Source organism: Vipera berus (assembly GCF_964194415.1).
Source record: "Vipera berus genome assembly, chromosome: 5".
Taxonomy (NCBI): Eukaryota; Metazoa; Chordata; class Lepidosauria; order Squamata; family Viperidae; genus Vipera; species Vipera berus.
Genome location: NC_138207.1, coordinates 38,511,127 through 38,537,298, shown reverse-complemented (window position 1 = coordinate 38,537,298; position 26,172 = coordinate 38,511,127). Strand labels below are relative to the sequence as shown.

At 41.5% G+C, this 26,172-nt stretch overlaps 2 protein-coding genes across 5 annotated transcripts in view; one reads left to right on the top strand and one right to left on the bottom strand.

Annotated features, from left to right (window-relative positions):
• Positions 1 to 16,519, bottom strand: part of SEPTIN2 (septin 2) — a 35,462-nt gene extending 18,943 nt beyond the window's left edge. The window contains exons 1-6 of one of the 4 annotated variants that reach the window (XM_081329223.1): positions 16,432 to 16,519; positions 11,515 to 11,542; positions 10,020 to 10,143; positions 9,540 to 9,626; positions 8,614 to 8,737; positions 1,089 to 1,223 (exon numbers count right to left, since the gene is read on the bottom strand). In XM_081329223.1, coding sequence (XP_081185349.1) covers positions 1,089 to 1,223; positions 8,614 to 8,737; positions 9,540 to 9,626; positions 10,020 to 10,143; positions 11,515 to 11,523 — 479 coding nt within the window. In that variant the 5' untranslated portion in view covers positions 11,524 to 11,542; positions 16,432 to 16,519. Of the gene's footprint in view, positions 1 to 1,088; positions 1,224 to 8,613; positions 8,738 to 9,539; positions 9,627 to 10,019; positions 10,144 to 11,514; positions 11,543 to 15,390; positions 15,507 to 16,431 lie in introns of those variants that run through there. The other 3 variants (XM_081329225.1, XM_081329224.1, XM_081329226.1) reach the window with 3 other exon arrangements.
• Positions 16,520 to 16,749: 230 nt separating this feature from the next.
• The window catches only part of HDLBP (high density lipoprotein binding protein), a 62,377-nt gene continuing 52,954 nt past the window's right edge, over positions 16,750 to 26,172 (top strand). Inside the window, exon 1 of the mRNA XM_081329526.1 lies at positions 16,750 to 16,862. The gene's annotated coding sequence lies outside the window, so the exon portion shown is untranslated. The remainder of the gene's footprint in view (positions 16,863 to 26,172) is intronic.

Below are 26,172 nucleotides of genomic sequence, written 5' to 3'. Positions count from 1 at the left end.
AAGGTTTTATGGACTGATGAAATGAGAGTGAGTCTTGATGGGCCAGATGGATGGGCCCGTGGCTGGATTGGTAAAGGGCAGAGAGCTCCAGTCCGACTCAGACGCCAGCAAGGTGGAGGTGGAGTACTGGTTTGGGCTGGTATCATCAAAGATGAGCTTGTGGGGCCTTTTCGGGTTGAGGATGGAGTCAAGCTCAACTCCCAGTCCTACTGCCAGTTTCTGGAAGACACCTTCTTCAAGCAGTGGTACAGGAAGAAGTCTGCATCCTTCAAGAAAAACATGATTTTCATGCAGGACAATGCTCCATCACACGCGTCCAAGTACTCCACAGCGTGGCTGGCAAGAAAGGGTATAAAAGAAGGAAATCTAATGACATGGCCTCCTTGTTCACCTGATCTGAACCCCATTGAGAACCTGTGGTCCATCATCAAATGTGAGATTTACAAGGAGGGAAAACAGTACACCTCTCTGAACAGTGTCTGGGAGGCTGTGGTTGCTGCTGCACGCAATGTTGATGGTGAACAGATCAAAACACTGACAGAATCCATGGATGGCAGGCTTTTGAGTGTCCTTGCAAAGAAAGGTGGCTATATTGGTCACTGATTTGTTTTTGTTATGTTTTTGAATGTCAGAAATGTATATTTGTGAATGTTGAGATGTTATATTGGTTTCACTGGTAAAAATAAATAATTGAAATGGGTATATATTTGTTTTTTGTTAAGTTGCCTAATAATTATGCACAGTAATAGTCACCTGCACACACAGATATCCCCCTAAAATAGCTATAACTAAAAACAAACTAAAAACTACTTCCAAAAATATTCAGCTTTGATATTAATGAGTTTTTTGGGTTCATTGAGAACATGGTTGTTGTTCAATAATAAAATTAATCCTCAAAAATACAACTTGCCTAATAATTCTGCACTCCCTGTATGTTTGTATGAATGTTTTGTAAACAAACAAACCATTTTAGAATTGTAGAAGTTAAATTGCTCAATATATATTTTTTTCCGGCATGAATACATTGATTGCTTATAAAGTGCCTTTTTGGAATTGAATCCAAAGCACTTCTCAATCATAGTACTTACCCATGACCAAATGGTGAGATAAAATAGAAACAGCAATGAACTCGATTATCCACAATATGCCGTCTATTCAAGCCACTCTCATCATGAAGATAACGTTCAAATTGCTCATCAATATAAGAAATAATGGTCTTGAAACTATTAAAACAAATACGAAATACTATTGTTTAAATATTTATTATCTGAGATGCTTTATAATTGTTGTTTAAACCTAAGCAAATAATAATGTTTAAAAATAATTCCATAACTGAATTGTTAAAATTTTAAGAAATGAATTGATAGGCATAAATCTCTTTCATGTCACAGTATATGCATAATACAGAAAGAAATAAGCATTAAAAATCTTTATAATAATCCAAATCCTAACACTTTACAAGACTTTCATTTTCTATAGAATTTTGGTTTTTAACTGTTCATCTATGAATGATATCATTCTGATTCTACATTAATCTGGAGACTCTGTGGATTGAGCATTCTAACATATTGTATTTTAGTCTACCTTGCATGGAACTCTATTTCTCAAAAAGGATATTTAATTCAAGCATTGAAACTTCAATATTTACAATGCATGTTCTATAAAATGCCCTTTAAGTATGCACCAATTGGTTGTTGGCTGAAACTTAATAATTTTTTTTAAAAAAATTTCACGGCTGCCTCAGTGGTGGCAAGGTGGTCCTGTCCCAGGTCTAGAGCAGGGGTCCCCACCCCTGGGACAAGGACTGGTACTGGTCTGTGGCCTGTAGGAACCAGACCACACAGTTGAAGGTGAGTGGCAGGTGAGCAAACAAAACCAAAATCATCCCCTCCCCCACTCAGTAGAAGAATCGTCTTCCATTAAACCAGTCCCTAGTGCTAAAAAGGTTGGGGCCACTGGCCTAGAACAGGAGTCTCCAACCCCCGGTCCGTGGACCAGAACCGGGCCGCAGCATGCCAGCAACTGGGCTGCTGTACAAAGCCCCATCCGCAAGATGCAGGCAGCACACAAAACCATGCACCCTCCAGTCCGCAGAAAAACCTCTCTCCATGGAACCAGTCCCTGGTGCCCAAAAGGTTGGGGACCTCTGACTTAGGCTTCGACGATTCATTGGCTTTGGATATTCGAGCCCTCCAATGACAAGATTCTTCCTCCTTTGGTCCTGGATGGGATAGCGCTGCCCAGACAGATCAGAGCACAATCTGGGTGTCCTCCTGAACTCACAGCTCCTACTTGAAGAGCAGGTGGTAGTTGTGGCATGAGAGCCTGGGTGAACGTTCAGGCTGTGAGCCAGTTGTACCTGTTTCTGGACCTGCTCATAGTCACTCAAACACTCATGATCTCATCTTACATTCTACATGGGGCTGCCCTTGAAATGCATTTAGAAGCTTCAACTATGGGTAGTTAGTGGTGTCAGATATTCAACACATGTAATACTAGTGCTTTATGAGTTGCATTGGTTGCCTGTGTACTTCTGTGGGTAATTCAAGTGCTGGCTGTCACCTTTAAAACCCTTCATAGTTTGGGACTTGGTTATCTGGAGGGATCATCTTCTCCCAGTGGTTTCTACCAACCAATTTGATCTAGTAGATTGGGCATGCTATCGGTTCTGTCAGCAGCAACTAGGAGATGTGCCTTCTCTACTGTAGTCCCTGCCCTCTGGAACATTTCTCCCTTCAGAGATGGGGATGACCTGGCTTCTGGACTTGTAGTCCTGAGTGTATGTAGAGCCATATTTCCTGCATGTATTGACATCTACGACATTTTTCCCCCAGTGCCATATATTTTAATTTTGTATTGTGGTGTTAACTGTTTTGGGGTTTTGGTTGTTAAACTACCCAGAGTCACTTAATAGAAATTGAATAAATCATATTTTTAACAACTGTGCTTGTTAAAAGTTTATATGACAAAATAGTGATTATATTAGATGCTCACAATACTTGCATACGAACTGAAATCTGTCTATTCACCTAAACCCTTGAAACTTTTGGGTCTTTTTAATGTGAATTTAATTTTTATTTTTTCAATTATAACTGATCATAACCCATTGGTATTCCAAGTTAGTTTATTACAGATATGCATGCACACACATACAACATGTTTACACCCACTTCATAGAATTAATGCGCCACCTTAGTAGCAAGCACTTCCTAACTTATCAAAACAAATATGGAATGAGGTCTCTGACTACAGAGGGCAACAGAACAAAATTATCATATTCATAACCTGGGCATACTGAAACCATCAATGTTCTTCTAAATGATTTCTGGCGTTCAAAAGTTTTAGAATTCTAACGAATATGTAGGACTTCTTCTGATATATCAAATAAATTCATTAATAGCTTCACCTCCAATACAGTAACTTTTAATTTTTTAAGAATTGTGAAATAGTTGCACTAATTAAAACAAACCACAGATGTGCATTGCTGGCAAACCAGCTACTGTACATAATGTGAGAACCTCACTCCTGATAATAACACAAAGTATTTTCAATTTCTTTCAATTATAAACTAACAAATCCTATTAGTGCAAATTGCAGCAGCCTATTAACCAATAGATGTATGCTGATCTAGCAATCTATCATCTACAGCAGACATGTCAAACTCGCGACATCACGTGACATATCGGAACTATTTTGCCATTGCTGGCAATGGGGTGGGTGTGGCTTCCAGATGATGCGTGGCAGTTTGACACCCCTGATCTACAGGTAGTGCTTGCTTAAGGACCCTAATTGGGATGAGCAATTCTGCTAAGCAAAGCAGTGGTTACAGTGCATTCAGAAAGTATTCAGACCCCCTTTACTTTTGTCAATTTTATGCTGCAGCCTGATTCTACAGTTGTTGAAATTCATTTTTTTTCCTCATAAATCTACACTCAGTAGCCCATAATGAAAAGGTGAAAACAGAATTTTAGGAATGTGTAAATTTATTAAAAAGAAAAAAACCTGAAATATAACATTGGCATAAGTATTCAGACCCTTCACTCAGTACTTTGTTGAAGCACCTTTGGCAGCAATTACAGCCTCAAATCTTTTGGGGTATGACGGGAGAAAAAACAAGCGATTTCTGTAGGCAATATCTCCTTTTCCTGACTTTTCCCTTGAACAGATATTGGAAAGGAATTTCAAGAGAGTAAGCTGTTTCCTCTTATAGACATCAAAAGCAATGTGATTGCACAGCAACAGGAAAGGATCAAGCAGAGATTGCTTACAGATATTGCTCACTTCCCCCCCTCCCCCAATACAACAGAGCCGAAAGACTGGAGCGAAATATATTTCAAGAGAGTACTATAAGCTGTTTGCGTAGTGTGGTATGGCTCAGTTTTGGGCTGCCGCTGCAATTGCATTACAGACAGCTGTTTTGAGATCCCTCTCTCTCCAATTAATCTGCTCTGAAAAGGGGGAGATATATATAAATACAGAAATTCTGGAAACAAACAAATTTTATTTTTATCTTGCCTTCCTTTATTATTTTTATAAATAACTTAAGACAGCAGACATACCTAAAACCCCTTCCTCCTCCTATCTTCTTCAAAGGGCTGAAAGTGTGTGACTGGTCCAATGGTAGCATTTAAAAGTCAATCTCCTGATTTCTAGCCTGGTGCTATAACTATTAGACCAAACTGTCTCTCAAATACAAGTGAACCTTCTCTGGGTAATTTCTGTTTTCTTCTTTCATACTGTATTACTCCTTGACGAAATGAATGCAAGCAGTGATAGATACTGCAATATATACCGTATATACTTGAGTATAAGCCGACTCGAGTATAAGCCGAGACCCCCATTTTCACCCCCAAAAACTGGAAAAAGTTCGTGACTCGAGTATAAGCCGATCCGCCGTTCTGCAAGCCTCCGCCGCCAGCAGAGGCTCGATCCGCCATTTTGCAAGCCTGAATACACAGGAATACCCTGTGTGGCCGCGGCTCTCGGGGAAGCCCTGGCTGTCCGCTTCCTCGCTCCACGCTGCCATTCGGGGCCCGCGCGTTCCCCGGGCAAATCGCGGCGCCCAGCAAGCGAGGAAACACGCCCGCTCCAGTCGCCCCCCCTTCCCTCAGGAGACGCGAAGCAAGTGACCGCCCGGAGCTTACCGAGGACTTGCGCGCGGCCGAGGCTTCGGTGCTTCCAGGATCGCGCGCACCTCTCCCAAGCCGCCGCCGTCCGGAGACCTGCCGAAGTTTGGGGAGATTTGGGGAGGTGCGCGCGCACCTCCCCAAACCTCCCCAAACGTCAGCAGGTCTCCGGATCTCCGTGCCTTGCCTGCCTGCTTCTTTCCGCTGCGGAAAGAAGCAGGCAGGCAGGTCACGGAGATCCGGAGACCTGCTGACGTTTGGGGAGGTTTGGGCACCTCCCCAAACGTCGGCAGGTCTCCGGATCTCCGTGCCTTGCCTGCCTGCTTCTTTTCGCTGCGGAAAGAAGCAGGCAGGCAAGGCACGGAGATCCGGAGACCTGCTGATGATTGGGGAGGTTTGGGCACCTCCCCAAACGTCGGCAGGTCTCCGGATCTCCGTGCCTTGCCTGCCTGCTTCTTTCCGCTGCGGAAAGAAGCAGGCAGGCAAGGCACGGAGATCCGGAGACCTGCTGATGATTGGGGAGGTTTGGGTACCTCCCCAAACCTCCCCAAACGTCGGCAGGTCTCCGGATCTCCGTGCCTTGCCTGCCTGCTTCTTTTGGGGAGGTTTGGGGAGGCAGGCTGCTTCGTTCCGCGGCGGAAAGAAGCAGGCAGGCTGCTTCGTTCCGCGGCGGAAAGAAGCAGGCAGGCCTCTGTCGCCGGCGGCTGGATCCGCGCTCCACAAGCCTCTGCCGCCGGCTGGATCCGCGCCCTGCCGCTGCGGAGCGCGGATCCAGCCTCCGCCGGCGGCGGAGGTCTAGGGGTAGTGGGGGGGGGGCCCGCGGACATAGATGGGCTCAAGTGGAAGCAAAGCAGCCCTCCCGAATCTGGGCTTCTGGACGGAGCAGCCGGTGGTGCGTTTCAAAAAGCCAGATAAGGCAGACAGGGAGATGAAGAGTTCAACCGAGTTTCCTCTTTTGTTCAGGCTCCCCGATCAGACAAAGAACTAGCCAGCGGCAGGTTTCTCCCCTTTTCCCTCCCATCTCTCTTCCCCCAACCCTTGGGTCCCACAGCAACTCACGAACTCCAGCCGCCCCTTCTCCTTCGAAAGGTCTAGATCCCGAGATAAGATATATACAGAAATATACATAAAGAGAGACGGACGCAGGCTGTTGGTTTCTCGCCTCATCCCACGCACGCACGAGGGGGAGAAACAACGCTCTGGGCGGCAGAGTCTAGGAGAAGGAAAAATCGGCCGCAGCCTCGGGGTAGGCTTCTCCGGGGGCGCCGCCGCGATTCTGCAGGGGCCAGGTAGGGAAAACTCGCCGGGGAAAACGGGTGCCGTTGCAGCGCCCGGCGAGTTTAAAAGCAGCGGGTGCAGATGCCTGAACAAAAGAGGAAACTCGGTTGAACTCTTCATCTCCCTGTCTGCCTTATCTGGTCTTTCAAGAGGAGGGTATTCCTTTCATTCTTGAACTTTCCCAAAGACTTGCAAACTTTTCCAACCATTACTTCCAAGGATCTTTGATGGGGAGAGAAAGCACGGGTGAGCGATGGGGGGGGAAAGCACGGGTGAGCGATGGGGAGGGAAAGCACGGGTGAGCGATGGGGGGGGGAAAGCACGGGTGAGCGATGGGGAGGGAAAGCACGGGTGAGCGATGGGGAGAGAAAGCACGGGTGAGCGATGGGGAGAGAAAGCACGGGTGAGCGATGGGGGGGAAAGCACGGGTGAGCGATGGGGGGGGAAAGCACGGGTGAGCGATGGGGGGGAAAGCACGGGTGAGCGATGGGGGGGAAAGCACGGGTGAGCGATGGGGAGAGAAAGCACGGGTGAGCGATGGGGAGAGAAAGCACGGGTGAGCGATGGGGAGAGAAAGCACGGGTGAGCGATGGGGGGGGGGAAAGCACCGGTGAGCGATGGGGAGAGAAAGCACGGGTGAGCGATGGGGAGAGAAAGCACGGGTGAGCGATGGGGGGGGGAAAGCACGGGTGAGCGATGGGGAGAGAAAGCACGGGTGAGCGATGGGGAGAGAAAGCACGGGTGAGCAATGGGGAGAGAAAGCACGGGTGAGCGATGGGGGGGGAAAGCACGGGTGAGCGATGGGGAGAGAAAGCACGGGTGAGCGATGGGGGGGGAAAGCACGGGTGAGCGATGGGGAGAGAAAGCACGGGTGAGCGATGGGGAGAGAAAGCACGGGTGAGCGATGGGGGGGGAAAGCACCGGTGAGCGATGGGGAGAGAAAGCACGGGTGAGCGATGGGGAGAGAAAGCACGGGTGAGCGATGGGGGGGGAAAGCACGGGTGAGCGATGGGGAGAGAAAGCACGGGTGAGCGATGGGGAGAGAAAGCATGGGTGAGCAATGGGGAGAGAAAGCACGGGTGAGCGATGGGGGGGGAAAGCACGGGTGAGCGATGGGGAGAGAAAGCACGGGTGAGCGATGGGGAGAGAAAGCACGGGTGAGCGATGGGGAGAGAAAGCACGGGTGAGCGATGGGGGGGAAAGCACGGGTGAGCGATGGGGAGAGAAAGCACGGGTGAGCGATGGGGAGGGAAAGCACGGGTGAGCGATGGGGGGGGAAAGCACGGGTGAGCGATGGGGAGAGAAAGCACGGGTGAGCGATGGGGAGAGAAAGCACGGGTGAGCGATGGGGAGAGAAAGCACGGGTGAGCGATGGGGGGGGAAAGCACGGGTGAGCGATGGGGAGAGAAAGCACGGGTGAGCGATGGGGAGAGAAAGCACGGGTGAGCGATGGGGGGGGAAAGCACGGGTGAGTGATGGGGGGGAAAGCACGGGTGAGCGATGGGGGGAAAGCACGGGTGAGCGATGGGGGGGGAAAGCGGCAGCGGCATTTTCGGGAGCAGCGGGTGAGCGATGGGGGGGGAAAAGCGGCAGCGGCATTTTCGGGGGCAGCGGGTGAGCGATGGGGGGGGGAAAGCGGCAGCGGCGGTTGTTGGGGGCGCAGCAGGCGAGGCAGCTTCTCTCAGCAGCCTGTTCTGAACGAAGGGACAGTTCTTTTTTTTGTTGACTGGAGTATAAGCCGAAGTGGAGTTTTTCAGCCCAAAAAGTGGGCTGAAAAATTCGGCTTATACTCAAGTATATACGGTACCTTTCTTCGGACTGCAGTTATTGTTTAATCATTATTTATCTGAGGACACTATGCATCCATATGCAAAGAAGTTAAAGAATGTGAGAATTACACATTGAATTGTATAATAGAAGAGACCTTAAAAAGAACCCATAGGGCAGGACTGGAACTGACAAAACAAAAACAGAAGTAGGATCTATTTACTCAGATTATACTGCAATATGCAACACCAAAACACTACTCACAGAGCAGGGAGGACAGATTTCAGGAAAAACTGATTCCAGAGCTTTACATAAAAACATATGAAATATGAAATTAAATTTAGCAATTCTTAACATGAAAGCTAAGAATAATAAACAATATAATACTATTTATATTATTATATTCTACTAAAATAATTTAATACATCCACTGAATACATACCAATCCCGACAATTAATAGCATCACCATATCCTGGTGTATCTACTACAGTCAGACGGAGCTTTACACCTCTTTCCTCAATTTCAACTGTTGAGGCCTCAATCTGTACAGTTCTTTCAATTTTTTCTAGGAAAGGAACAAAACTGGATTTCAAGATTGCTGACACTGAGCCTTTATGGCAAGATCAGGAATTAAGAATTACTCTGAGTAGATAGATGATTAAGATATACCTCACAGACAAATCAGTTATGATGCTGCAACCCAATATATATTTTCAATTATAAATTATGCCCTAGAATTATAAAGCTGAAATGTTCCAAGGCAATTTAATTCAAAAATACGGATATTACCACACAGTTTACAAACTTATTTGATTTGGACAAGAGCATGGTTTGAGCTGAATAATATTCGAATAACCCAATACATCTAGCTGATAAAAAGAAAAACATCCTACAACTGAAACAGCAAAAAGATCAAGACTTGTACTGCAAGAAAAACTAATCACAAAACGTAGATCAGGTGGCAGATTTCACCAAATTATTGCAATATATTCTGATTTCTATACTTTAAAGAACCATAAACACTTTTTTTGAAGGAAGATAGTTTACAAGAGGCATTTCAAACTTGTGACGTCACGATGTCGCACGTTGTATTGTGACTTTTTCCCCATTGCCGGCAATGGGGTAGGTGCGGTTTCAGTGTGATGCATCCGGCCTGCAGGCTGCCAGTTTAACATGCCTGGTTTACAATGAATACATTTGTGATTGCACAGAGAAAATTAATAAAAATTCAATGGACAAACGACTTCTAAAAACTACACTCCTCCAAATACACCACAGACAAAAATTTTCATTAGAATCCATTTATTTTTTCTACTGCAATGTTAGGATCCAATAAGACTATACTGAAAGGACAAGGTTAATCTTACCAGCTGCTCCTGGGATTATCCTTTCTGGGTAGAGATCTGTTAAGAACAAGCTGTTTATTAGAGTAGATTTTCCCAATCCAGATTCACCTATTAAACAACATAAAATAAAGTTAGAAACAAACTTAATCATAAATAGATTACCTTAATTATTTAACGGACTATTATAGCTCATTGAAATTCTGCACTGAAGCCAATATTTAGTGTTCAGATTTAGGAATTTTAAAACTAAATACCTTTTTGGTTATGGATCTAAATTTCTGAATGATCAATTATTTATACACCATATGATGAATTCTTTATATAAAAGACTCTATGGCTCAGTTCTTTGCAAAAATTATCATTATGAAATACTGATGCATCGATTAAACAGAATAATATACCGCAAGCAATTTTTAAAAATTAAGAGTACATTTTACTACAGTTGAACTGGCACCTTGAAAGGTAATAGTGCACATATCAATTTTAAAAAAAATATCTTACCAACTACCATAAGGGTAAATTCAAAGCCTTTTTTCACAGACTTCCGATGAACTTGGTTTGGAAGGTTTGCAAACCCAACATAACCAGGGGTTTCTGGATTTGCAAACTTTTCAGCAGGCTGTTGCTGGAAAAAAAAATCGAATACTATATTTAAATAAAATTGTATAATTACGTTTTTAAAATTATTGAGGAAAATGGTTAAAGTTACAGATGTCCTTATATTCACTAAATTTAAAGTGACGGTATTATTTGAAAAGTATAGTTCAATAAATTGGTTTAGAATTAGTAATTAATAACAAGCTATTAGAAGAAATCTCATGTTCCATTTATTTCATATTGATTTCTGAAAATAGAGCATCTGTGAATCAGGTCCTAGGAAATATTTAAGTATAACAGAAACATGATTTCAGATTCTGACTAACTTGTTAAAAATAGTTTAGTCTTGACATTTCTGAAATGAGTCTATTTTTATTACAATTTATATAATAATTTATATAAACAAATATAATATATAAACAAATATAATTTATATATTATAACAAATAAGCCGCCCTGAGTCTTCGGAGAAGGGCGGGATATAAATGGAATTAAAATAAAAAATAAATAAAATTATAACAAATATATTTTATATAAACAGATTGTATCTTAAATGCAGGGATACAAAAAAGTAGTGAATTTATTATCCTTAAGAAAAGTTAGCTTTTCGTAGGAGACGAGCAGGCAGAGCTAGACGGCAGACTTAAATGCATCATCAGTTTAGTCCTTCAATTGCTACAAGAGATCCAAATCCAGGCACCCTGAATTCTGTTGGCTCTTATCTACCACAAATTTTGTGTTAACCATTAGTTGATCAGATTATTGTGTATAGGCATGGACAATAAATCTTTCTGAGCTACCAATGGTCCTGATACTTTTTTCCTGATACTCTTAAAATTAATAGTCTGGCTCAACTGCTTCCCAATGAAGATTCAATGAATAAAAGTATTTTAATTGGAATTGTATTAAAAATATCAAATGCAAACATGCGAGGATTTAAATAGCATTTATTTTCTGATCTTTGTTTCCTAACAATCAACTCCTTAAGAAATTCAACCATTATTAAATAATCTTAACTAGCATATTAATCATATTATTTTAAAAATGTATCACCTGTAAAGCTAATTTAAAAACCATGTATTCTTTATGTTTTTTGCTTATCACAAGAGCAAATATATTTCTTTTATTGCCAGTATAATATATAGAACTAGACTGTAGCAATATTAAATGAATGCATACATGCTTACATGAGTAGCCACAAGATGAGAAATTAGTTTTCAAGTATTTTCTTACATAAATATTAATATTTAATCTATTAATTATAAAAGTTTACATCTCTTATTAATACAATGCACACGCTCTAAAATAATGAAATTATAGAGTATAAGCTACAATTTATGTATACAAAATGTCTATTATATGTAGGAATCAACAAATACTCATTAACAAAGACACTCACCTTAGACATGTTTCAAGATTTGTACAAACTAAAACAAAAACAAAAACAATATATTATTAGTTAGAACAGATCCTACTGTACGTCTTATGATCAAATTATGTTTGTATAGCAATCATACATACATATACTTATATAGAAATAAGGTTGATTTGTTAGTAAATGTAAAATATACAAATTATTCTAGCCCATCACTCTCTTCGATAAAGGGGAAAAAACTGGTTTTAAATCTATAATCAGAACTGCAGAAGCTGTAAAGTGAGGCTGGGAAACTTCCCAGCAAACCTAAAATTACTGAAATTTACAGGAAAACTGAAGCAGAATAATGTTTCAGGTAACATTATTTCTGGAAAAAAAGAAAACACAAGCCTAGCAGAAATTGTTTTAGATACTCTTTTCTTTCTGTGTGGTATAAATTGTATTTATTTCTCTGTAAAAATTAGGATATTGTGTTTATTTTAGACTTGAAGCGTATCTCAAGATCTATAAATTCTATATCCTTCCTTCCTTAGCAGTAATGCTATATTTGTAATAGACCTGTGACATCTTCTGATTTGCTGGCAGCATTATATTTTATTTTCTAATTTTTTAAAAGTTAAACTACAGATCTTTTCTGAACAGCTCTGTGTTTATGAATGAAGGTGAATATGTGTGTCCCAGGATAATGTTGCAGAATCCAATCCGGGTTGGTCACCAGGACCAGAGATTTAGTCTTCCGAGCTTTTGGACCTGTGCTGGAGCCCTTCTCCAGGGAACTTCTCTCTAGCAGTGTGTGTCTCCAAGCTTCTAGAGAGAAGTTCCTTATAGATGGGTTCCAGCACAAGCCTGAAAGCTTGGAAGACTAACGGTAACTGACCAGATTGGATCCTGCAACTATGTACTTGAACACCCTCCCTACAGAAAGAGTGCAGTTCAGATATTTAAAAAGGAAATATTTGGGGGGGGGTTATATAAAGCTTCATTTTAACTTGTAAGACCGGTCTATCTCCCATGAATGTTCTAGTGACATGATCAGTAAGTTGCACTATTAATTTTTTCTTATTATTTTTTTTACTTTTAATCACCAGAATGGCAGCACAGAGCCCCATCTCTCTCACAGTGAAGGTTAGGTGAAAAATGCCAGGCGATGGTAGCTGTAACTTACAAACTACTATCCAAGGAAAAGGCTAGGGCCAGCATATGAAGACCAAAAAGACTTTGAATGTAAGAAAAGTAAATAGTAAAGAATATGTATCTCTTGTATGGTTATCAAAATATGACAAAGAAGGATGCAATAGAACTGAATGAAGGTGGTGTGACTTCATACAGTAGAGCTAATGAGGTAAGTTTAATTACGAAAGGAAAAATATGTATTGGTGTCATCTACCGCAGGTTGTTCTGGGTGTGTAGTAATGCAGGAATCTAATGGTAATATTTGCAGAACCAGAGCTGACTTTTATTTTATATTATACAGGGGAAATAAATTGTTACATGACAAAAATGGATGTGGGGCAGGGGAAATGAAATGAAAGAGTACAGAAAAAATGACTGGGCCATTCTGATCAAAGAGAGAATGAAAATTGTGACTGAGTATCTGCACAGAGGAATATATTTTGAATACATAGAACATAAGTCTATGTGTACATAGAGCAAATAAATTAGTACTATCTAAAAATATTACTGACTTTATTTTTTATAACAAAAAACTGAGTGAACAAGTGAAATAACGAAGGTGGTTAGAGTTTCTGAACAGACCATTTCTTGTAGGGTCAAGATAGGATCTTGAGAAAAAATGTACATGGAAAAAATTGAAGAATATAAACAAAACAACAGCAAAAGGCAGTATTAAATACTATACTAAAAACTATAAAGCAGATTAATCACCTAGCAGAATGAATGGAAAAAAATACATAATGAACCTGCCTGAAGCAGAATTACTAAATGTTGCAAAGTGTTACAGAAACATATGGAATTGATGGGAAATATTAAAAATGATGTTGGGTGTGACGATGAAAACTCTGGATGAGAAAAACACAAAAATTGCTAGAAAAAAACAGGGTAAACAATATATCATGCATAATGCATTTATAGAGAAAAGGTTAATTTCAAGGAATTTAAAGAGAACAAAAACAGGACTACAAAAGGCATAGGAGATGCAGATCCATTTTGATAGAATTAGAACTCAAATGTTATAGTAAATATTAGATTTTATTATATATGTATGTATGTATTTAAAAAATGAGTAACATTACGTCAGTTCTTTAAACTGAAAAACATAGAGAACAAAGGATGCCAGTAATTAAAGAGACAGATTTTCAGTATATATCCTTAAATGCCAAATCTACCATTACTAATTGTCCAAAAGAAAAGTATTTAATAAAAAATTGAGGAAGTAAAATTAAGATATGAACCTTTGTGATTATCAGTTTGAATACAATCAGTCATTCTAGATTTCTTTACAAAGAGGGAGCCAGAGAAAGAAATCATCTGACAAAGGGTTCCTATACAACAGAATGGACAAAGGAAGCCTTTGAGAGGTGATTTTCTTCCTTAAAAAAATCTGAAATGCGGGAAACAACATAGTCCAGTGCCAGATATAGAAACTATACTCTGCTACAGAAAATTTTTCTTAAGTGCCAGGATACCCAGCACAAAAGTAATAAATATGGAACAGAGAAAATCCTGACAGTGTTATAATTGTTGGAAATTAATTTTGGGTGATCTGTGATAATAGCATCAATGTTTTCAAATGGTGGAAAAGAAAGATGCTCTAAGTTGTAAAATAAATATAATCAAGATTTCTCCCTTTAGGAATGACCCTAGATCCTAGGCCAGGGGTCGGCAACCTAAAAAAGCAAAAGAGCCACCGGGAACCGGTTCCATCACAAATTAAAAAAACTGGGAGCCGCGTGCGCGTGTCCATGCACGCGCATGCGCAGACGCACGCGGTTGCCATTTTTTTAAAAAGTGAGATGGAACCGGTTCCCGGTTGCCCGACGGCGACGGCCCGTCTGCAAAGCTGCCGCTTTCGGCAGCTTTGCAGACGGGCCGCGGCAGCTTCCTCAAAGAGCGACGCCGCGGCCCGTTCGCACGGAGGTACACGCGCACCTCCGCCCATTCGGGGAGGTGCGCGCGCACCTCTCGGAACAGGCCGCGGCGTCGCTCTTTCAGGAAGCTGCCTTGGCCCATCTCGGCAGCTTTGCAGACGGGCCGCGGCAGCGTCCTCAAAGAACGACGCCGCGGCCCGTTCGCTCGGAGGTACGCGCGCACCTCTCCAAAGGTTTGGGGAGGTGCGCGCGCAGCTCCGCCCATTCGGGGAGGTGCGTGCGCACCTCTCGGAATGGGCCGCGGCGTCGCTCTTTCAGGAAGCTGCCTTGGCCCATCTGCAAAGCTGCCGCTTTCGGCAGCTTTGCAGACGGGCCGCGGCAGCGTCCTCAAAGAACGCCGCCGCGGCCCGTTCGCTCGGAGGTACGCGCGCACCTCTCCAAAGGTTTGGGGAGGTGCGCGCGCAGCTCCGCCCATTCGGGGAGGTGCGCGCGCACCTCTTGGAACGGGCCGCGGCGTCGCTCTTTCAGGAAGCTGCCTTGGCCCATCTGCAAAGCTGCCGCTTTCGGCAGCTTTGCAGACGGGCCGTGGCAGCTTCCTCAAAGAACGACGCCGCGGCCCGTTCGCGCGGAGGTACGCGTGCACCTCTCCAAAGGTTTGGGGAGGTGCGCGCGCAGCTCCGCCCATTCGGGGAGGTGCGCGCGCACCTCTCCAAACGGGCGGTGCCACTCTCCATTTGGAGAGGTGCGCGCGCACCACTGCCCGTTCGAAGAGGTGCGCGCGCACCGGGCGGCTGGGAGCCGCAGGAGACGGCTCAAAGAGCCGCATGCGGCTCCGGAGCCGCGGGTTGCCGACCCGTGTCCTAGGCAATCAACATCTCCAAAGTACGGAAAGGGAACCGGTATCTTTCCTTCTCCAAAAGGTAAACTCCCGAACATGAAGCCGAGAATGTCATTTATAGAGCTTCCTCTCCACCCCACGTATTTGAAAGTCTTTGGCTCTTTTGCCTTTTCTTACGGATTCTTTTGAATCTCTTCTGGTGACTTTTAGATGTATGGAATCCAACCTATCATCGCTGTGGCGGGGGGTGGGGGAATGAGAACAATAGATCAAAATCCGATTCCTCGGAATCCTTTAACATTTCCCAAGACAGGGTGGGAGGGTCCTCCAGTCACGCACCGAGAAGTATCTTTTTCTTTCAACACCCAGCCTCACTTTGTCGGAGTCTAGGATGGACCAGAGGAGAGTATGTTCAAGTCGTACTGCTAAGCTTGTAAGCCGCCCTGAGTCTTCGGAGAAGGGCGGGATATAAATGGAATTTTAAAAAAAAGTCGTTCCCCCTCCTCCCCCGCGGCTTTTCCTTATTATACTTCTTGAGAGGCGGGATCCGTTTCCTAATCGTCCCCTGAAAACTCCGGAATGCACTGCTACTCAGGGGTCTTCAAACTTGGCCCTTTTATGACTTGTGGACTTCAACTCCCAGAATTCCTCAGCCAGCTTGGCTGGCTGAGGAATTCTGGGAGTTGAAGTCCACAAGTCACAAAAGGGCCAAGTTTGAAGACCCCTGCGCTAACCTCTTGAATTTGGTAAACGAAATAACGCCCGTTACACCACGGCCTCCCTTCCCTCCACCTCTCTTTTCTTTATTGCCCACCCGGGTAGGGCAAGAGCGGCGGCTTTAGAGAATGGGGAAGGGGGGGGAGGGAACGCGAACTAGGGAGCGGGACGGGCAGATCATCCCGCCGAAATAAGGCGTCTGCTTAAGAAAAAGCAGAAACGGTCTCCGCTCCCCGTTTCTCTCAGAGTAAAAAAAATAAAACTGCAGCCACCATCAACACCCTACATCCCGGCAAGTTACCCAGTTCAAGAGAAACCGCACAGCAGGAGGTGCCGCACCTGAGAGCCGCCCCAAAGTCGCTCCTAAGTCTCCGCCGCCGCCGCCGCCTCAATCTCCGAACCCGCCCAACCGCCTCACAGGCTCCCGCAACGCATGCGCACGCTTGCCTCTCTTCACAAACGCTTCTCCACTCTGCTCACGAGGCAAAAATCATTTCTCCGCCCCCGTCCCCCCCCCTTGAAAAGCCTTCACGGCTTCGCGCGCGACAAAAAACGTCAAGGCGGCTGGTAACAAAAGCGCGTGCGCTGCCCTCCTGCCAACACGTTTCCTCTTCCGGTTGCTATAGTGATTTTTTTTTTAAAAAAAAGGGCAACGATGGAGGAGGAGCTTCCTCCTCGGATATTAGCGGGTGACGGATAGCTTCTTTCCTTCACCAAGATGGCGGCAAGTTCTTCCTATTCGGCTTAGGAGTGTTCCGAGTCCACGCGAGGTAGGCTTGTATGCTTTTCACATTCTGAGCATAAGAAAAGAAAAATAAATTAGTAAGAGGCTGATGGAAGAATTGTTATGTGGGCATCGCTTTTATAAAACATCGTTATAAGGTCGAATTACTGAATAGGCCTTCAAGTGCGGGAACTCTTCGGTAGTCCTCAATTGTAAGTCTATGGTGTCTTTCATTTCAATTGGTTTCTGAGGGACACGTGATACGTCTCGCGGTATTCTCATTCTGCACACTAGAAAGGTTTAGGCCAGGGGTAGGCAACCTCGGCTCTTTTATGACTCATGGACTTCAACTCCCAGCATTCCTGAGCCAGCATAGCTGGCTCAGGAATGCTGGGAGTTGAAGTCCATGAGTCATAAAAGAGCCGAGGTTTGCCTACCCCTGGTTTAGGCAAATGTATTATTAGAGGCATTTCTTGAAAAATACGAATCGTACCAATTTTGCCTTTCAATGTAATTCACCAAAAAGTGTGAACTTGACGAAGAATTTTGGCCTTGCCTTTAGCAGCCGTATAGAAGCAAATCGTCCTTGTAACTTTCTTACATATGCTCAGAGGCAAAGGAAGAAACGCCTGGATATCTTTACAGTCGACATAAAAGAAGGCTGCACTTTAGCTTTTTTCACTGCAGCATATCACCTAACAAAATACCGGTTTTGAAAATAACTAATTGGCCGGCTGGTATGGATACATGATTTTTCTTTAACTGATCTATCGTCGGACACTTTTAAAGCAGAGAAATTAGCACTTGTTTGTACTGATTTCAAAATATACGTACATCTGTGGTATTAAAAGATGTTAATATTGTACTGTTGAAATTAATGACAAATTTTAGTGTTCTAGCGCTCCCACTAGCATGAGCCAATTATTGCTTCCTGATATATGTTGTACATTTATTGCTATATTTATTGAATATTCAGTACAAGCAGTCCTCAACTTATCACAATTGGACCAGAATGTCCGTTGCTAAGAAAGACAGTTAAGTGAGTCATATCCAATTTTACATCCTTTTTTTGCACCAGTTATTAAGCAAATCTCTTAATCCTTAAGTGAATTGTGCCATTAACTGAATCTGTTTTCCCTCATTGTCTTTACTTGTTGGAAACAGCTGGGTAGGTTGCAAATGGGCTCATATGACCCCAGGATGCTGCAACCATCCTAAATACTGGTATGTACCAGTTGCCAAGTGTTAAAATTTTCATCATGTTACTGTGGAGATGCTGTGTATGCTGTAAGTGTGAGGACTGGTTATAAGCCACTTTTTCAGTGCCATTGTAACTTGGTCACTGAATGGTTGTAAACTCAGGATTACAGTTCAAAACAATACATGTTATTTATAATATAGATTTATAAGGCCACCCAATGCAGGATGGTGCACTGATTCAAAAAAGTTAAATGGGGAGAACAGACATTTCCTTACCAAAACAGACATTGAATGCCAGATAAGCACACCCCAATCTTGGGGAAAGCAAACAGATTTTCCACGATTGTTTAAAAGCTTATGGAGTTGGTGCAGTTTGAATCTTGAGGAGATACCATGACAGAGAAAGTACACTTCCTATGTTCCATCAGATGGCATTTCTTAGTAGATAGAATGTAAAGCTCCATTCTGTCAGATCTTACGGGGTGGATGAGAAACAACTTTCTCAGATAACTTGGCTGTATGTAGGGCTATATACGTAGATAACCAGCAACTTAGATATGCAAATTATTAAAAGTAATAAGTAATACTAATGAGAAAATATTTTAATCACAGTTTCACATTTGAAACAGTTGTTTTCTATTCAAAATTAGCTGTTTTTACTATTTTGACAAGGTTTCAAGCTTAAACTAGAGCCAGCTTCTAAAAATTTTATTTTTATTTTTTTATTTTAATCCCATTTATATCCCGCCCTTCTCCGAAGACTCAGGGCGGCTTACAATCTAAGCACAAATCAATGGCCCAAAAATGGCCCAAGCAGCCAGTTTCACATATGAAGCAATTATTTGGAATTTCCTAATTCCAAACCATATGATCCAGTTTAATATGGTGATTTGAGCTGTTAAGTTCTGATCCTGCCTTAGGCCAAAGCCACATGGGTGACCTTTCAGTCATTCTCAGTCTAGGAAGGAGGCAATGGCAAGCCACTTCTTGAAAAAAACAACCTTGCAGGTACTTGTCCAAGCAATTACCAGGAGCCAACACTGACTTGAAGACACAAAAAAATTCTAAACCATTTACACTAAAAACAATTATATTGAACAGACCTTGGGATAGTAGTAAATTTTTTTTGAGAAGGCTATAGTCCTTCTTTGCTGTCTTATTGTGGCAGTGACTGATCTTGAGAAGATGTGAAGCAAGCTGGGAGTGTATGTTAAGAGTTCATACTGCCAGCAGGGTCACCCAAGGTAATGAAGGTAATCCCAGCTGTCCAGCTAAAGCAAGCAAGCTTCTATATTGGGCAGGAGTGATGCAGGAAAATGCTGGAGGTGGATAATCACTCTAGTGATATTGGCAAAGGCATCATTTCATGTTGCATAGGAGAAATCACTGGTAAACCTCTTCTAGACGTTATACACACAGACACACAAACATGGATACGCAATATAAAATGATTGACAATGTAGAACTGGATGATGGGCCCCTCAGATCTGATGGCATTGAATATGCTAGTAGGATGAACTAAGGAGCTTTTAATATACCAGTGGTAATTATGATACAGAGTTTCATAAAGCTTCCAGAGATGTCTCTCAGCGGCTTTTGATACCATCGACTATGGTATCCTACTGCGGCATCTCAGGGGGTTGGGAGTGGGAGGCACCGTTTTACTGTGGTTCTCCTCCTATCTCCTCGGCCGTTCGCAGTCGGTGTTGACGGGAGGGCAGAGATCCGCCCCGAGGCCTCTCGTTTGTGGAGTTCCTCAGGGGTCGGTTCTCTCGCCCCTCCTGTTCAACATCTATATGAAGCCGCTGGGTGAGATCATTCGTGGTTTTGGGGTGGGGTATCATCAGTACGCTGATGATACCCAACTTTTTCTTTCCACCCCAAACCAACCCAGCGATGCCCTCGCCGTGATGTCCCGTTGCCTGGAGGCGGTCCAGGTCTGGATGGGGAGAAACAGGCTTCGTCTCAATCTTGCCAAGACTGAGTGGCTGTGCATATCGGCATCTCGGGCTAACCAGACTATTCCACCTCTAACGATGGGGGGTGAGGTGTTACCCCCCCGTTGATAGGGCTCGCAACTTTGGCGTCCTCCTGGATTCACGACTCAATTTTGAAGACCATATAGGAGCCGTGACCAGGGGGGCTTTTGCCCAGGTTCGCCTGGTGCGCCAGTTGCAACCCTATCTGGACCGAGATGCCCTACGCACAGTCACTCATGCGCTCGTGACCTCCCGTTTAGACTACTGCAACGCTCTCTACATGGGGCTGCCCTTGAGGACCACTTGGAGGCTTCAGCTGGTGCAGAATGCGGCCGCGCGAGTTGTGATGGGGGTTTCCCGATACTCCCATGTAACACCTTTACTCCGCGAGCTGCATTGGCTCCCGGTTGCCCTCCGGGTGAGATTCAAGGTGCTGGTGATGACCTATAAAGCCCTAAATGGCTTGGGTCCGGGTTATCTGAGGGAACACCTGCTGCCGGCATCAAGCTCCCTTCATCCAGTGCGCTCCCACAGGGAGGGTCTTCTCAGGGTACCGCCGGTAAGAGACTGCCGGCGGACAACACCCAGGGATAGGGCCTTCTCAGTGGGTGCGCCTGCCCTTTGGAACCAGCTGCCAGTGGAGCTTACGACCGCCCCCGACCTCCGTTCGTTCCGCCGGGACCTGAAGACCTGGCTCTTCGAGCTCTCTGGCCCAGGCTGAGAATTTTAATTTTAATTTTAACTGGGGTTTTATTTGTTCAGGGACGGATATAATTTTTTTTAATCTGTTTTTAACTTTTGTATTTTTTGTTTTAACCACCCTGTAAACCGCCCTGAGTCCTTCGGGAAAGGGCGGTATATAAATATAATAAAATAATAAAGAAAAGAAAATTCAAAGCTGCAAAAGCATAATTGGGAATGTGGAATGTATGAAGCTGAATATGAGAATGATCAACACAGTGAAAGTAATTTCATCTTTCACTCCAGCATCAGTGAATTGAAATGGGCTGCAATGGATGCTTTTGGTCAGAAGATTATAATGTTTATCATTTAGCACACAAACAAGAAAAAAACAAGGAACAATGTTGATAAAGTTGGTTAGCTTTATCCTCAAGTTCAAGCAAAGAAGATGTGCCACTTGTGGGTGGAAACTGGAATAGCAATGTTAGAAATATTGAGGAGAAAAATGTAGTTAAGACTATATGACATAGGAAACTAAAATAACAAGGAGAATTACTTAAAGCTCAGTTATAACAGCAGACATGGCTAAGAAAAAAAATGAATATGGAACAAATGGCAGAAACTGTCAAGAAGAGAAGAGAAACCAAAGCCAAGAATACCAAAGATCTTAGAACAGAAACTATCAGTAAACTTAAAAAACAAGAAGGAATATTACAACAACATATTTAAGGATAGAAGTAGCCAAATGAGATCTTAATATTCAGAAGACGATTCCAACTTTCAATTGCTGTGGTAAAGGTTGCCAATGGACAGATAATTGATTCAAAGATCACAGATGAAAGTATACTGAAATTCTGTATAGTAGAAAAGTCAATATTAAGACATGTATACAAGAAACTGTAATTCTAAAAGTGAAGTTAGATTTGCAGTCTGGTTATTTCAAAATCAGAAGGCTACAGGAATTGTCAAATATGTAAAGAAAATGCAATGGAAGAAGAACCTGTAAAGGTTCTAACCAAAGTATGCCAGCAAATCTGGAAAACGACAGATTGGGAGAGGTTAGTAGAAACATCAGTATCAAAAAAAATTTAAAAAATGACAAAGCATGCAGACTTATACTATACAGCATTCTTAATTTGACATGCTAGCACAATTATGCATAGAGTTATCCAATGCAGATTAGAGCTCTTCATACAAAGCAAAAAGCTGGATATTCAAACTGGATTCAGAAAAGGCCAGGGAACATGACATATTATTGGTGATGCTTGCTAAATGATTGAGGTAAGCAAACAATAAAAAGAAGTCAATGCGTACTTCATTTATTAGAAAAGGGTGTTCAAAATGTGCTTAGGAAAATGGGAATTCCAGAGCATCCTGATTGTCCTGGTACAAAATCTATGCACAGGTCAGGAAACCACAGTCCAAACAGTACATGATCAAATAGGGAGCTCTAACTCAAGAAAAATATACCTCTGAATGTAGGTCACTTAGACATATTATTCTCCTTTGGACACATTATGTGAAGGCCTAGCTCTCTGGATAAGGCTCTAAGACAGAAAGATGGAAGGAAAGAGAAGACGACAACCAGCAGCAAGGTGGATAGACTCAGTTAAGTAGAGATGACTACATTATTGGAAGAGCTGAAGACAGATCATCATGGAGAATATCTAAATCAGACATGTCAAACTTGCGACGTCATGTAATGTTGCGCAACGTATTGGAACTTTTTCCCCATTGCCCACAATGGGGTGGGCGCAATTTCCTCGTGATGCGTCTGGCCCGCGGGCCGGCAGTTTGACACCCCTGAATTCTAAATTATATGGTTGCTAATAGGTAGCAACTTGATGGCATGTAATCAGATCAATTAAATTTTGGTTTTTAAAATACTTTTTTTTTGAGGATTTTTAATCCCAACGTTGTCTTCTTTCTTTGCCCATTCACTCTGCATTTGTTTTGTGATCATTGTCCCTGAATTATAAAACCACTTTTTTGTTCTAGTTATTTATTTTTCTGTCCATTCAATATTCAGGTATCACCCTCTATTTTTATTATTAAAAAGAAAGAAAAAGTGGAGCCATGCCAATATCATGACTGTCAAAGGAATCTCAGTTGCTTTTTAACTGTGCTTAATTCTTTTTATTTAATCAATAGCATTTCATAGGGATATAAAAATATAACTTGTTGTCTGCCAGCAATTGCATTACTTAAAATTTGTCTACATAACCCCTCCCCCACTTTCAATAAACATTTTGTTAAGGTAAATGGTGTTTTCTCTATTTTTTGCTACTTATTATATCATTTGAACCTGTTCACTTTCTCTATACTTTCTCTTGTTTTCAGATATATACTCCTGATTGCAGCATTCAGATTCTCATCCAACAGCTTGATGTCATTTGCATGCAATGTCCCTAACTGATGCACCTCTAACTTCACCATAAAAATTCCATTTACATTTATTCATAATCTGTTAAACAGTCAAAGGGCCATCATACATTCCAGTTCAAAAAGAAATAATTCCTTATACACTCCACTAGTTACATGCTTTTCTATTATATACAGTATTGCCCTTAATCACATTCAACAACCAATATTCTGCTCCATGTCACATGAAACATTTCCTAGTTCAAGCCTATTCACTTTATCATACATGTCTAAAGTTAACAATGTGAAACGTTCTTTCCCACATTCATACTTTTCTGAATTACTTGGTGAAAAACAAAAGTTCTGTCTTGCACGCCTTGTGCAAGATACAAAGCCATATTGCACTTTTTTCGGTAATTATTTTCTAATTTATTTACTTCATAATTCCTTGACATTTCTTTTTCATTATTGGTATAACTTGGTATAATTTTGTGACACTTTGTAATATCTTTGTTCTGTTCCAAGCAACTTTCATATTACTGTTCCTTTCATCCATTTTCCATATATTATGTGGGTGATTAATGCTTATTTTAATATTCTTTCTTACCAAACTTATCTTTGTGCTTCCTTTACTCATTCTATTAATTATTTTTACATTTCTTCTATATCCATTTTTTGTCAAGATTCATTCTTGATAATACTAAATAATACTGTGAACCACATTCAGAATCTGTGGTTACTCAAATATCTTTATTAATTCTCTCAATTTTTCATCATAAATAATGAGTCCTGCTTTCAGATTCATTTTTTGCTATGCACGGGAATAGACATGTTTAATCCACACATTCAAATCAGACCATTTTTAAACAGATGCTGACCAGAAAGTCTTAATTCGTCCTTGGGCCTCTTACTGAGCCAGTAATTTTTAAAATACTTTCTTATTTCCTGTCCATCCATTCAAGCCTTCTAATAGAATTACATTTAAACTTTCCAAAGTGCTATCTGAGAAAGAAAACAGAGTTGCCTTATGGAAGACCTGGGCCCCGGGGCCATGTTAATTTCTTTTCTCTTTATTTTTCAAAAATTGGTTAAAGCATTCAATCTTCTATTGAGCCTTTGGATTATGACATCATATATTGTGTCTGCTCTCATACTAGTACAGGTAGTCCTTACAACCACAATTTAGCCCAAAATTCATGTTGCTAAGCAAGACAGTTGTTAGGTGAGTTTTCTCTCATTTTACAACTTTTTTGCCACCATTGTTAAGCGAATCACTGCAGTTGTTACGTTGGTAAAAGAATCTGGCTTCTCCATTGACTTTGCTTGTCATAAGGTAGTAAAAGATGATCACATGACCCCAGGACACTGAACTGTCATAAATATAAACCAGTTGCCAAGCATCTAAATTTTTATCACGTGACTATGGAGATGCTGCAGTGGTTGTAAGTGTGAAAAACATTAAGTCATTTTTTCCAGTGCTGTTGTAACTTCAAACAGTCACTAAATGAAAATTTGTAAGTTAAGGATTATCTATATTATTAGTTCACTGATATTGTTCTATTTTGAATTATTTTATATATTGTGGTCTCATAGGCAATAATAAGAAATATCTATTAAACATAGCTTTTCACAAAGAGGGAAAGTGTGTTTTATATTTTAGAACAAAATCACACTGAAACTGCTGCAATCATTACTCCTTTACATCCTTTATCTGAAAAAGTGCAGAGTTAACAAACATGGACTGCTTTCCCGTAATTGGAACATTAACTCATATGGTTGGTTCTTGTCTTATTATATATATTTGGGTTGACATCAACAGGATTGTTAATATGACTTTGGACAATCATAATGTGTTACAGTATATGCTTTACCTGTTATATATTTTTAGTGTCTATAATATATCAAAGTATCCAGCATGGGAGCTAGTTAACAAAAATTATACCAGTCTGGAAGGAGAAACTTATACCTGATCTGTTCCAATGAATTGTAGATATGTTGTCTATCAATACATGAATTAGCCTTTTTTCTGAGAAGCAGGTAAGAAGAAGACTTTGAACTATAGGGTCAAAGTTCTTGGGGTTGTTTTGTTTGTAATAAGTTTTGATTACAGTATGTGCTATCAAGTCATTGGTGACTCTTAAAGCCACATAGATTCCAATATATTTACCAACCTATTTTTGTTTTTTTTTTGTTTTTATAAAAAGTATTATGAATTTTTAACATTGAATTATTTGATTTCCTTGTATATTATAAAATGTAACCTTTTATTAAAGCAACAAAATTAATTAAAAACTGGATCCATTAAATTAGCAGAACTGATATTGCTGACCTGTGTTGATTAATTGTATTTTTCTGATTTGGATGAAATAGAGAATAATAGTTATTATTAAAGATCGCTCATCCTGGGAAAGGAAAAAATAAAGCTGCAAGTACAAATATCCATTTATATAACAGCTTACTAAGTAAAAAGGAATCATTTGAACATGAACATGTTTATTCTCATGACTAAAACAAATCCTAAATTCTCTTATTTGGAAATTTTACTTTTACTTTATATGCACCTTGGAATAGGTTTGATTTACAATTTAATGGCTTTGGAATGCCTTGATAGATCTGTTCAGCGCAAACATCCAGTGCCAGAAAGTGTTACCATTCATTCCTCTTTTGAACATGACTATTTCATCTGGTTTTATCTCCTATACAGGAGAGAAAGCATGGAGAAACTTCTTGCCTCTCCTATGCATATTCCGTTTTATCCTACCAGTTATATCTAATGATGTATATAGAGAAAGTAGAAGTAATGACTTTCCAGTGAAAAGTGATTTTTACTGAATAAGTTTTATTCATGCAGGCGGATATTTTTATTTTAGGAATAGAAACTATAAGTATTTAGGCATGAAGTTCGTGGCCTATTCAGTTTCACACGTCCTCTTTAGTCATTTACTTTGAATATAAAAGGTTTGCTTACATTTCAGAAGTGTCTTTCATACAAGCAGAGAAGCATTTCATCTGATGTATTTATCCATTACAGATGGATTTGATCTATAACTTGCTAATGTTTAAACAATATAGGGTAATGAATTGTATGATTTTCCTTGTAGAATATTTTACACGTTTATTGTAAATGTTTGCAAG